Raw genomic sequence first — 12,715 nt, 5'->3', positions numbered from 1 at the left:
ACTGGTCTCTATCCCTGGCCCATAGAATAGAATGCCAACAGAAACACAAAGTTAAATTCTTCATAATCATACTGGTAGGAATAGCCAAGAGAAAACAATCATGTCGGTGATCAGGAAATGTCTTCCCTGCCTAAGGCATCCTATTTGCATAGTCATGTTTCCTTCCTTCTTACCAGTCCCATCCCCCCACCTCTGTGGGTTGAGTGGATTTTATTTCCTTACACAAAGGAGTGTTAGACTGACACTAAACTGGAATGTTTTAGTGTCAGTCTGTTCTTACCTTGAAATGAACGAACCTTGGTAAAGGAAGATTCCAGATGGGAATGGTAACCCATATTTGTACTGTATCAGTTCGTCTTATAGAGAAGTCATTTCTATATTAATTCTTTTTTTCTTTTTACAGATTCAGATGTTAGGTATATGTGGGTTTTTGTTTTTTTAATTTTAGGTGTGACTAAAAAAGAGATCTGAACCAGGAAAATTGTTTATGGGGAGATAAAAGATAAAAAGATGAGACTTATATCTAAGATTTTGTGTAGATAAATGATTCTGAATACGAAGAAGAAGAATAAACTTTTTATAATGACTAATAATAAAATGACTTCCCCGAAAAGTCTTGTTTTCAGCTCCGGCAGTTGCTGTCTGAAAGGTTTGCTGTATACTCTGCATTTGAGTGATGGGCAGAGTATAAAAATGTCTGGTGGGCCATGACAGAACCAGTGGGGCTTCCATCATGCAGTAAGGTGGGAGGACTGGGAATAAGGGGAGGGCATCCAGTGCCTCTGGCATAGGGATGGGGCACTTCTCGCTGACCTCAGCGTCTTGGCGGGGGAGCCTGGCATCATCTCATGAAGAGATGGAGCTGACTCAAGTCTCTTCTGGCTGGTGTGAACTTGCCAGGGTGTGATGAGACAGAAGGGGCGGAATGAGGGAAGAGAGTGGCGGAAGTGAAGCAGAGTTGTAGTGCTGATGCCTTTAGGCACCAGTTTCTCAGAAACGGGAAGATTTCTGAACCATAGACCAGGGAAGTGTCCTGTTTGTTTGTTCATGGAATATACCAAGCAGGGTCTACCCAGGAGACAGTTGGCAGAAACCAGCGAAAGGGGCCAGTTAGACTGAATTTCAGGTCCTCTTGCCTACTGGGGAACTATAGGCAGAGTCCAAAGCTGGACAGGAAGACTGAAAGGTACAGACCATGCCTAGTGGAGACTCAGCAGTGAGTCTCAGGGGCTTGCAGGACTGTGTTCACCCAGGTATTTTGGTCACTAGGTGCATAGGCAGCAGTGCCTTTCCTGGTTCCCCTGTTAATGGAGCTAGAATTTCCAAAATGCTCGCAAATGGCTGACCCCCACTGCTTTGGTACCCACGCGCAGCTGTACTGGGCAGTGTCCAGTCCATGAGGCTGGCTCTGGGAGCAGGCAGGTTTAGGCAGGACCGGCCAGGGCGCAGCCACCTCTATGTATTACCACTTTAAGAGCCGAAAACAGTTTCCTGGTTCTGAATCAATGCTCCTGTACACACCTGTGCGACTGGAAATCAGTATAGTTTTGAGAGACAGAAGTTTTTAATATGTGTTGAGAACCTTTAAAGTCATGATAGCTTTTGATCAATCATGTAATGACTGGAAGTCTAACTTAATTTTAGAAAATCATAAATACAGTAAAAAGTTTTTTTCACAGAAGGTATTTATTGTAGCATTTTACATTGCTTTGAATTGTATTGAATTGAAAATAGATTAAATGTCTACAACAAGGGAATAAGTAAACAAATTATGAAATACGTTTTTGATGAAGTGTTCTATAACCATTAATGATAACAGTGAAGAATCCATAATATATTATATAACATGGTATAAAACTGAGAACTCGGGATGCAGAGTTGTATATACACTGTTCCCAAATTCCATTTGAGACATTGATGGAGATGTCATGGAAGAGATGACATGTGAGGGCAGCTCGATCAACACACACTAGGGACTTTTTATGCCTCTGGCTTACTGCTAAGCACTTTCATCTTTTTTCATATTTAATTATTAAATCAGGGTAATTTTTAAATTTTTAAATCTTTCCTCAGAGAAGTCGTTTTCTAATACATCCTAGATTAAGGAATATCTGGAATTCACAGGCTGTTCCGGCCAACCTGGAGGCCCACCCTCCCTCTGCTGCATCAAGCCCCTCTGCTGGCTTTGAAAATTAATGGAGTTTTGACTGATTAAGTTGAAGGGCAAGATTGACGCTCTGCAGAGCATATAACCTTCCAGAGTGAATGGAGCTCAACATGGTCTTATTTTGCATTTTATTTCCTTTATTCCTTAAATGAGAGATGTGAGTCAGCGTCCCCGTAATATATGCCGTATTTTAAATACATACATAACATAGCTATTTTGTTGAGAGCAAAGAAAATATGTCTAAATGTAACGGGAGAGGGCCCTGTGAGGTAAGAGGGTCTTGTTTCTCAAAAAAGAAAGACAACATACAGATTAAAGATACAGAATCAGGGGCTGTTATAATGAGTATGGGATATATACAGAAATATGAATATAAGAGCTTTCAGTTAAAACTGTCAATGCATCCAAAATAGATTTTTAAAAGGGAGGAATCTTTTGAAGTATCCAGAGGGTATCAAGAACACAGATCTTTTCCTAAAGGTAAGGAAGCATTTGGAATCCTTTCATTTGTGTTGAGGGGATACCGCCCCATCCCACAGGGACAGCCGAGACTGTGTAGGTCACAGAGCAGAGTTCAACCCTGCCCTAGAGGTTGAACTCTGTGGCCTGGGAGAGTCTTGGCAGCTTTATATTTTGTGATCATCTGGTGAAAGGACGTTGCCTCAGAGTGCCTTCTGCTTTCTTTTATTCCATAGCTGCAAAGCCCAGAGAAACCTGAATTCTTTCTTTGCTATTGTGATGGGTCTCAACACTGCTTCTGTCAGCCGGCTGTCCCAGACCTGGGAGGTGAGCCCTGGGGGTCCATACGGAGGGTGGAGTTGGGGACAAATAAAACTGAACAGGAAGTGGTGCAGCTAACAGTCTTTATTTAAAATAAACGGTTTAAATGAGATATGTAGCACTAGAAAAAAATGTTAAAAAATTAGTGTCTCAAGTCGTCAGGAGCTATTTTCATCAAATCGTCTTCAAAATGGTTCTATAATATATATGAAAGAAACACAACTTGTAAAATGCTTCCCAGCTAGAATTAGTTTTCTGCTTTTCTCCCGTGATGGCATGGTTACAGTTCCCTGTTGGTCATTTCAAAAGCTCACCTGTGTGTCCAGAAGCAGAGATGCTAATGAATTTAAGCTACCGGTCTTCTCACTTGTGGGGCCTCTGGCAGTATGTTCATGTGGATGATGGATATCTTTACAAAATCTGCAAAAGTAATTTTGTATTCCTTTTTCCTAAAGAGGACTCACAAAATGTTTTAAGTTTCGGGCCTCCCCAGTCCTGGCTCTGCCTGTCAGGGCTGTATGATGAAGGCTGTTTGGGTTCGAGGTGGGAGAGGGCCACTCAAGTTAGCGCACGTTCTGAAACGTGGACTCTGAGGGTCTGCGTGGGAAGAATGGAAACTGGGGTGTCCCTAAATGTAGCCAGACACGGATGTTGGGCCCTCTGCCTCCCCCATGACTCCAACGCCTTCTTTCTTTGGGCTTTCGTTTCTTTCTCTCTCCATTCGCTACTGACTGTGTACCTAATTCCCCGTACCATTTCTCTCTCTCGTCCTTTCTCTCTCACCGTCAAGTCTTCTCCCTTACGGGTCCAGCCTGCTGTGGCTCGCTGCGGCTCCCTCGGCCTCTCCCCACCCTCTCAGATTCAGCTGTTCTTCCTGCCTACCCTGCACTCTTCATGGTCCCCCGTTCACACTCCTGCAGGAGAGAAGCTGACAGGCCGACTGTTGTTTTTCTCACATTCCATCTCAGCGACGGTCTGTGGGCAGCTTTGGGGTTCACCTTCTTTCGTCAGGGGCCACACTCTGATGGAATGTGCGGTGGTGACCTGAGGGTCAGGGTCAGTGCTCCTTAAAGGGGTTCAAAAGAAAAGCGACAAAAGGCTTGCATCTCTGGTTAAGCAAACCAGATGCGCACACACTTCATGAGATTCAAGGAGGTGGGCAAAAAAAGCCACAGTTGATCAGAGCAGGAGGAAAACAAGTGGCTAGCAAGGGTCCGGGGAGGAGAGTGGAATTTTAAATTATACACAGAAAGAAGGCTTGATCTGCAAACACTGAAAGGAGAACAATTCAGTGAAATTCACATAGTGTGTATTTCACGTGCACAGTGACCGCCTGCCACGTGCGCAGCTCTGCATCAATGCCGTGGCAGGTGGAACGTGGCCAGATTAGCACAGGGTGTGCTGTGGTCAAGAAGGTCTTGAACTGGTTCCAGGCGGACCCCAGCAGAGCAATGGAGGAATCATGCTGTCTCAGGGTGGCTGAAAAGCCTTAAGCAGCAGGGCCTTGGAAGTTGAGTCGGGAGTTGCTGGGGGCATTGGGGTGGGCCTCCCTCGCAGAGGTGAGCTCCGTGTCTCTAGGCCTGGAAAGTGATCGCACTGTCCTGAATAGGCAGTATAGGAAAAGAAGTCGGTTTAAGGAACTAAGACAGAGGTCAACAGACATTCTGGGGAAAGAGCCAGATAGTGAATACTTTTAGGCTGTGCAGGCCATGTGGTCTCCACCGCTGTGACTCGACTCTGGCATTGAGGTGCAAGAGCAGCTATGGTTAGTTGATAAATGATGAGCATGGCAGTGCTCCAGTAAAAGTTTATTTGCAAAAGCAGATGGTCAGATTTGGCCCACGACTGACCCCTGGAGTAGACAAGTTTGGCTTTAGGTATGTTGAGTTTGAGATGACACCGGGATATTCGTGTGGAATATCCAACAGACTAAGATACGCAGCTCAGAGGAGCAATTGCCATCAGTTGCAGGTGTCTGTGTTTTACCTTCTCATTTGATTTGTCTTTCATTAATTAATAAAATTTATTATTAATTTATTAATACACGTGTATTGGTGTGTGTGACAGTAGCTGCCAGATCACACAGCCTGTGTGCTGTCCAGATGCAAAATTATCAATGTGATCATTTTGAATAATTTAGAAGTCTATTGTGGGGTCTACCTCATTATTCTGATTTGTTTTAGGAACAGAAAATCTCACAAATCTTCTAGAACAGTCATAAGTGTTAATAGCTGGAGTTTGCTGAGCACCGACCACAGACTGTACACTGCCTGTGAGTTATCTCCATTTCAGTCAGACAACGTGGAGACTCACTGCAGACGCACAGCTAGAAAGGGGCAGAATTCAAATTCAGAGTGACTTACTCTGAGGCATCTAGCTTTTCACTTCACCATGTTAAAGGAAGGCTGGGGTTTCCCTGGTGGCGCAGTGGTTGTATGCTAACACATATATATGGAATCTAAGAAAAAAAAAAAAAACGGTCATGAAGAACCTAGGGGTAAGACGGGAATAAAGACACAGACCTACTAGAGCATGGACTTGAGGATATGGGGAGGGTGAGGGGGAGGCTGTGACGAGGTGAGAGAGTGGCATGGACATATATACACTACCAAGCGTAAAGTGGATAGCTAGTGGGAAGCAGCCGCATAGCACAGGGAGATCAGCTACGTGGTTTGTGACCGCCTAGAGGGGTGGGATAGGGAGGGTGGGAGGGAGGGAGACGCAGGAGGGAAGAGATATGGGAACATGTGTATATGTATAACTGATTCACTTTGTTATAAAGCAGAAACTAACACACCATTGTAAAGCAATTATACTCCAATAAAGATGTTAAAAAAAAAAAAAGCGAATCCTCCTGCCAATGCAGGAGACACGGGTTCGACCCCTGGTCTGGGAAGATCCCACATGCCACGGAGCAGCTAAGCCCGTGCACCACAACGACTGAGCCTGCACTCTAGAGCCCATTAGCCACAACTACTGATCCTGCACTCTAGAGCCCACGCTCTGCAACAAGAGAAGCCGCTGCAATGAGAAGCCCGCGCACCACAATGAAGAGTAGCCCCTGCTCGCCGCAACCAGAGGAAGCCTGCACGCAGCAATGAAGACCCAGCGCAGCCAAAAATAAATAAATTTATTAATAAATAAAGGCAGGCTGGAAAATTCCAGGCCCTTCTTCCTTAGGCCCCAATTTTTATTTGGGAAGATGACCTATGTTTCCATCCTCTGTGAATCTTCATGCCACCAGTTGGTGATCTTTACAGTTCAGTGATTCTATCCATCCAAGTGCAGGCTTCATCATTTAGGGTTTTCATGGGCTTTCACTATTTAGCCCTCTGCTGTGAAACACAATTATATCATTTATACAAAAAGCATCAACCAACGTTATTATTTCCCACTCAGCAAGACTGTTTAAGAAGGTGAGAGCAGGGCTTCCCTGGTTGCGCAGTGGTTAAGAATCCACCTGCCAATGCAGGGGACACGGGTTCGATCCCTGGTCCGGGAAGACCCCACATGCCGCGGAGCAACTAAGCCCGTGGGCCACAACTACTGAGCCTGCACTCTAGAGCCCACGAGCCACAACTACTGAGCCCACATGCTGCAACTACTGAAGCCCACGTGCCTAGAGCCCGTGCTCCACAACAAGAGAAGCCACCGCCATGAGAGAAGCCCATGCACCGCAATGAAGAGTAGCCCCCGCTCTCCACAACTAGAGAAAACCTGCTTACAGCAACGGAGAACCAAAGCAGCCAAAAATAATAAGTTAAAAAAAGAAAAAAAAGGTGAGAGCATTTGTCAGAGGTAAGATACAGAACCAAAATCCAAGTTTTTATTAGAAGATCACCAGTGTGTGGAATGTTTAACCAGCTGGATTCCCGATTCATGTGGCTGTTACTTATTTTAAACTGGGAATGATGAAAACTGCATAATGAGAAGCAATCAGGGTAGAACCAGATGATAGAGCTATTTATGTTCAGAAATGTGACAGATATAACACAACTTAATGAACATTTCCCTTAGTGCCTCTCAAAATAACTGACTTCTTTTGACCTTTTCTTTTTTGTTTGTTTGTTTTTAGAAAATCCCTGGGAAGTTTAAGAAACTTTTTTCTGAACTTGAAAGTTTAACAGTAAGTAGTTGAGCCGGAGTAGACTTATTCTTCAAACTGATTGCTGGTGTCCAATTTCTTTCTAGATTTCAGTAGTCGGTATCTGCACTCTACCGTGTCAGGTAGCTTAGACTAGTTCACTTGTGTATGAAAATGTAGCTTTGCTTCTTACGGAGTGAAGCAAGTTAACACTTCTTCCTCTCCATGGAAAAAGGTAGTGAGACTGGTCCTCTTGGTATGATATTCAGAAGGCAGATTTTTAAGTATACTCAATTTTCAGTCTCTTTTCAGATCACAATAAAACTGTTCTCTTGTTTTCTCTGCATTATCTGTGCATTACGAGGGCAGTTTTTCTTTGCAGTGTGCTTAACAAAAGGCTGTGGGGTTACCTCATGGCAGAAACTATGGAGAAGAAACTGTACTTAAGGAACCTGTTTGAGGGAAGAATAATAGGGCAATCAAAAGGTGTCTGTCTTTTGCAGTCATTTCCCATTCTTGTCAACCAATAACTTGACTTTCATTCATTGCCTAGATTTCCTGCCCTAATTTAGTGAGTTAATTCTCCTAGGAAACCTTTATCTACTTTGTTCTTAGGAAGAACCACTCTATATCTAAATCATGTTCAAATGGTATAGTAAAAGTGGATTTAGAATTGTTTCTATAGTGCATTGATTTTTCTTTCTCTTTGTAATCTTCTTGGTTCGGCAGGATCCTTCCCTGAATCACAAAGCCTACCGAGATGCATTCAAAAAGATGAAGCCGCCCAAAATCCCTTTCATGCCCTTATTGCTTAAAGGTAATGGTTTTCTATCTTTTATGCTATGTAATTCCATCTTCCAGAAATGTATCACTCTACAGAGGGCTAGAAAAGGAATCTCAGTTTATTTCTTTAAAGTAATTTTGACATTCAGACCTAACTGTGTTGGCTTGTGATTGTTTTTCAAATGTTCAATTATTTCTGAAATGCTTAAAATACTTAATTGTACTTAAGCAGACATCAAAGTGTTTTCGATTGACTCACAGAACTTGGCACTGGAAACGTTTGTGTTTTTACTTTACTCTGCTTTAAGCATCGTCTTATTTGAGTCTACAGTTCACTTAATTCAACCAAGAATAAGGCTGGCATAAAGAATCCAAACAGTGATCAGTCCCGGTCTACGTTTGCAGCTTAAATTTCAGAGATTCAACCCGTGGCCTGCTGCTGTGTGAGAAGTACCTTTGGTCAACCCAGGCAGTGTAGCGTATGAACAATTTTGGTAGGGAATGTACTTCCTTCTTTCCAGGAGTGAATCCAGTTGGGAAGGTATCTGACGGCTCCAAGTTAGTCAACTAACTTGTCTTCTGTAGAGAGCGCCAGATCATTCATCATGAAACATGTTAGTTAAATTTACTAACGCTCTCAGGGGTCTCTTTCAGACCCGGGGGATTAATGAAAGGGAAGTTCCTTTTCATCTGGCCTATGCTCCTGACATTTAGTATATCTGTGTGCTTTCCAGGAAAAGCGGGTTGGTCATTTTTCTTGGCTGTGTTTTCATTCTTTCCAAGGGATTATAGGAATACTCTTTTAGATTGCCTTCACCCTTCAGAAGCTTGTAAATTCTGCTGGCTCAGTCCCCGGTGCCTACACCCATAAATGTGATTCTGGAAGTGAAATACCTGGGAACTGGATTGCTGGTTGGCCTGGCCGTCTCCTCCCTCACCTCCGCCCATCGCCAGCCCCACTGGCAATGAAGCTGATGCTCCCTTTTCGGCTTCTCTCAAGAACAGCCAGAGCTTGGAGAAGTGTTGAGTTGCTATGCATCCCTGCAGCTATTTATTCAATCTTCATCTAGTATAAAGCAAGACTTTCTGGGAAACAATAATGGATTAGGACAGTTGAGAGTCACACAGAATGCTTCCTTCGAGCTCAAAAGGTTCTGCGAAATGTAAATGGATGAAATAAGGAGAGATTGTAAAGCCAGAATACCAACTTAAAAGTTCATTTAATTTTTCATGTTTATTTCTAAGATAAGTTTATTCAGTCTCCTGAGTTTTATTTAAAATAAAACACCAGCTGGAGAGCGGGGGTGGTGGCCTGTGGGAAGTGACACTTAGAATTATTTAGACACAAAGAGGAAAACTAGGAAGCGAAGACAGATCTGGGAAAGGAATTGATTTTAGGAAGACAAAATTTTGAAACAGTGGATGTTTTTAAGGTAATGAGAAAACAGTCGACAATGTCCCGTTAACTTAATTAGATATGAGCTGAGCTTTCTGCTATACATTAGTGGTTTTTCCCCCAAGGTACTTAATGCAGTCAGGTGCCTCACACTTACGTCTTAGCTTGGATGCAATTTTCTGCTATACTGAGTTTATCTAGACCTCTTTGTCGGCAGCAAAACAAATCTCCCTTTTTTCTTTTGTCTGTGTGTGTGTGTGTGTTTAAATTTTTTTTTTAATAAATAGGTTTTTTCTATTTTTTTGTATACAGCAGGTTCTTGTTAGTCATCAATTTTATGCACATCAGTGTATACATGTCAATCCCAAACTCCCAATTCATCCCACCACCACCACCCCCACCCCGCCGCTTTCCTGCCTTGGTGTCCATATGTTTGTTCTCTACATCTGTGTCTCTATTTCTGCCCTGCAAACCGGTTCATCTGTACTATTTTTCTAGGTTCCACATATATGCGTTAATATACGATATTTGTTTTTCTCTTTCTGACATACTTCACTCTGTATGACAGTCTCTAGATCCATCCATGTCTCAACAAATGACCCAATTTCATTCCTTTTTATGGCTGACTAATATTCCATTGTATATATGTACCACATCTTCTTTATCCATTCGTCTGTCGATGGGCATTTAGGTTGCTTCCATGACCTGGGTATTGTAAATAGTGCTTCAGTGAACATTGGGGTGCGTGTGTCTTTTTGAATTATGGTTTTCTCAGGGTATATGCCCAGTAGTGGGATTGCTGGGTCATATGCTAATTCTATTTTTAGCTTTTTAAGGACCCTCCATACTGTTCTCCATAGTGGCTGTATCAGTTTACATTCCCACCAACAGTGCAAGAGGGTTCCCTTTTCTCCACACCCTCTCCAGCATTTATTGTTTGTAGATTTACTGATGATGGCCATTCTAACTGGTGTGAGGTGGTACCTCATTGTAGTTTTGATTTGCATTTCTCTAATAATTAGTGATGTTGAGCAGCTTTTCGAATTTCCCTTTTTTCTACTGAAAATACATTCTCTCATTCACACTAGTAAATTAAACTTTTTTTCATTAGAAGCTCGAGTTTAAAGAAGCACTTGTTTTTCCTTCATCTTAATTTTTTGTCATTATAAAACAACGTTAGTACTCTCTTGCATTTAAAGGTACTATTTTTGTCTGAAATAGTTTCCAAAGGAAAACAGGATGAAACTTTTAAATATGGGTGTATCACGTCTGAGGTAAGACATTTTGGAAAACATAAATGACATTCTTAGCTTTTGTTAAATGCAAAATTATTTTAAAATTTGCTGTAAACTAGAGCAACCAACATTTCATGAAAACTTCCCAGCCCTCCCCTCTTGTGCCTCCTGCTCTGCATTGCTTTTGGTTACAGAAAGAGACCAAATTGAACTCCTTGGGTGTTAAGAAGGATTAGGGCTCCCATGTTTCATTTTCTGAGACAGTCAATTCCCAATACCACGCAGATTATCAAGTGAGCAGGTAACCTAAAAATGCTTCCAGCCATCAGCTTTTCTACTTCCCAGTGAATTTCTTACTTCTGATTTACTTTCCCCCCCTACTGTGGAATCCAGTTCAGAAAGTAGTGAGAAACCCTAAGTAAGTGTTGGGGAAAGGATCCAGCTGAGCTAAAGGTCAAAAGCAGTTGAATAATCTGTATCACGGCGTTTTGGGAGATGGTAGTCCTTCCAGTAGAGTGAATAATCAACAGGTGTCTGAAGGTAAACTGAGGTCGTGTTTGTATCTTGGGGCACAGATTATTATTGCACATTTGCGGGGTGTTTAAATAAATAGAATGTTGAGGTGCTTGTATATTTTTTCCTTCTCTTTCACTTGCCATCTCTTCAAACGGAGTCCTTTCATCCCCCGTCCTGTTACATGAAGTGTTAGGAGCGTGTTCAGATGTCTCCAGATAAAGGAGTCTGGTAGTTGCTCATTTCTAGCACTCTGAACCTGGTGGGTGCCCTGAACTGCTTCACAGCCCATGACTTAGGTTCTGAGACCCCCGTTTTTGAGCTCAACCACCTGTATTGGTTTATCCCTCTCACACCTGCCTCATCACACACCTGCCATTCATCTGCATCAAAACCTTCAGCCATTTGACCCCCTTCTCCTGGGCAGCAGCCCCTTCCAGCCCCTCTTGCCTCCCCACCTGGCCAGACACACCTTCCCTGCCTTATCCTCAGGCCAGCATCAGCCTAACAGCCCCCCACCCTCAGTAGAGCTGCCGTCCTCATGCGCTGACCTCGACAAGTCCTTGAGAGTTGAGATTAAGCAAGATCACCCACGCAGAGGAGAGGGAGGAGATAGAAAGAGGGACAAAGGAAACACTGTAAAAGTTGCAGAGGCCCCCGTCTCCCATGAATTCAGCAAGGTGGCTGTAACGGGTGGTCAGAAATGTCCAAGTCCTTTCGGGTACCAGAGAGGCACCGTGGAGAGAGCAAGCAGGCTGCCTGGGCTTGGGTCCTGGCTCTGAGACTTAGAGCTGTGATCATGGGCCAGCTGTGCTTGTTCTTTGGACCATCCTTTCTTCACATTCTTTTCCTGCTAGGGCTTTTACCTTATAATCTTTTGTGAGGATTAAATGAGTTAATGCTATGTCTGACGCTGGTAATAAATATAAGCTGCGTTATTATCATCATCTTTGGGAACATAGGGAGGGGATGACAAACCTTGGAACACTGGGGAAATGGACCAAGAAACTCTGACAGGGCATTTGTAATCCGAATTCTCCGCGAGTGAGGAGTTACTAGGCTCGTAGGTGGTGTTTAATGTAGAGAGAGTACACACAGTGCTTTGCTTGCTGTACAAACAAGGTACAAGCTAACTGTGTTGGCTACTCTTTCTCTAAATATTGTGTCAGAGGTTGAAAGCTTGCAATTCTATTCTGAAAGCAAAACAGTGAAAGAAAATAACCAGAGAGTTTGTCAGATGACTGTGTAATTGTGAATTGCTTCCCTGCTAAGACATCAGTTTAAAAAAAAAAATCAAGGGGAAAAAACTTAGGAAAACGTTGCAGTCTGGTGGGGCTGGAAGCTGTGAATAAAGAATGCCATGAGAAAAGGGTCGTCTTCAGTGTAGTCTGTAACTGTGGAACTGGTGTTGCCCCCTGGTGGGCAGTCAAAGCTCAGCGGCTGGGTGTGTTGCAGGCAGGTTTCCCAAGCACCTATCTCGTAATTGCCCCATAGGGACCAGCAGAATCAAAGTCTTGATTAAATGCAAATGCTTTTCCTTTCTATTTAGAGGAATTTTAATCTGTTCGTTTCCCTCTTTATATCATGTTATTTTAACAAGATTTTTGAAAATGATGTTCATTTGGTTTGTCCTCCATGTCTGTGATTATTTGCATGTTCTTTAAATTGTAGTATATTTCTTACTTTGATTCTCCACTGTGAGGATTCCCTAATGCTCAGTCACTGACCCTCTGATTTGAGTTCTTATAAGCCACCCC

General features: G+C 43.0%; 1 protein-coding gene across 6 annotated transcripts in view; it reads left to right on the top strand.

Moving 5' to 3' along the window:
- RAPGEF5 (Rap guanine nucleotide exchange factor 5) overlaps positions 1 to 12,715 on the top strand; it is a 235,975-nt gene that overhangs the window by 209,472 nt on the left and 13,788 nt on the right. For all 6 annotated transcript variants that reach the window (XM_030857070.2, XM_060304704.1, XM_060304703.1 and 3 more), the window contains 3 exons: positions 2,863 to 2,953; positions 7,023 to 7,073; positions 7,761 to 7,848. In XM_030857070.2, the coding sequence (XP_030712930.2) occupies positions 2,863 to 2,953; positions 7,023 to 7,073; positions 7,761 to 7,848 (230 nt within the window). The remainder of the gene's footprint in view (positions 1 to 2,862; positions 2,954 to 7,022; positions 7,074 to 7,760; positions 7,849 to 12,715) is intronic.

Source organism: Globicephala melas, chromosome 9, assembly GCF_963455315.2.
Source record: "Globicephala melas chromosome 9, mGloMel1.2, whole genome shotgun sequence".
Classification (NCBI taxonomy): Eukaryota; Metazoa; Chordata; class Mammalia; order Artiodactyla; family Delphinidae; genus Globicephala; species Globicephala melas.
This window is presented reverse-complemented; position numbering and strand designations above follow the sequence as displayed.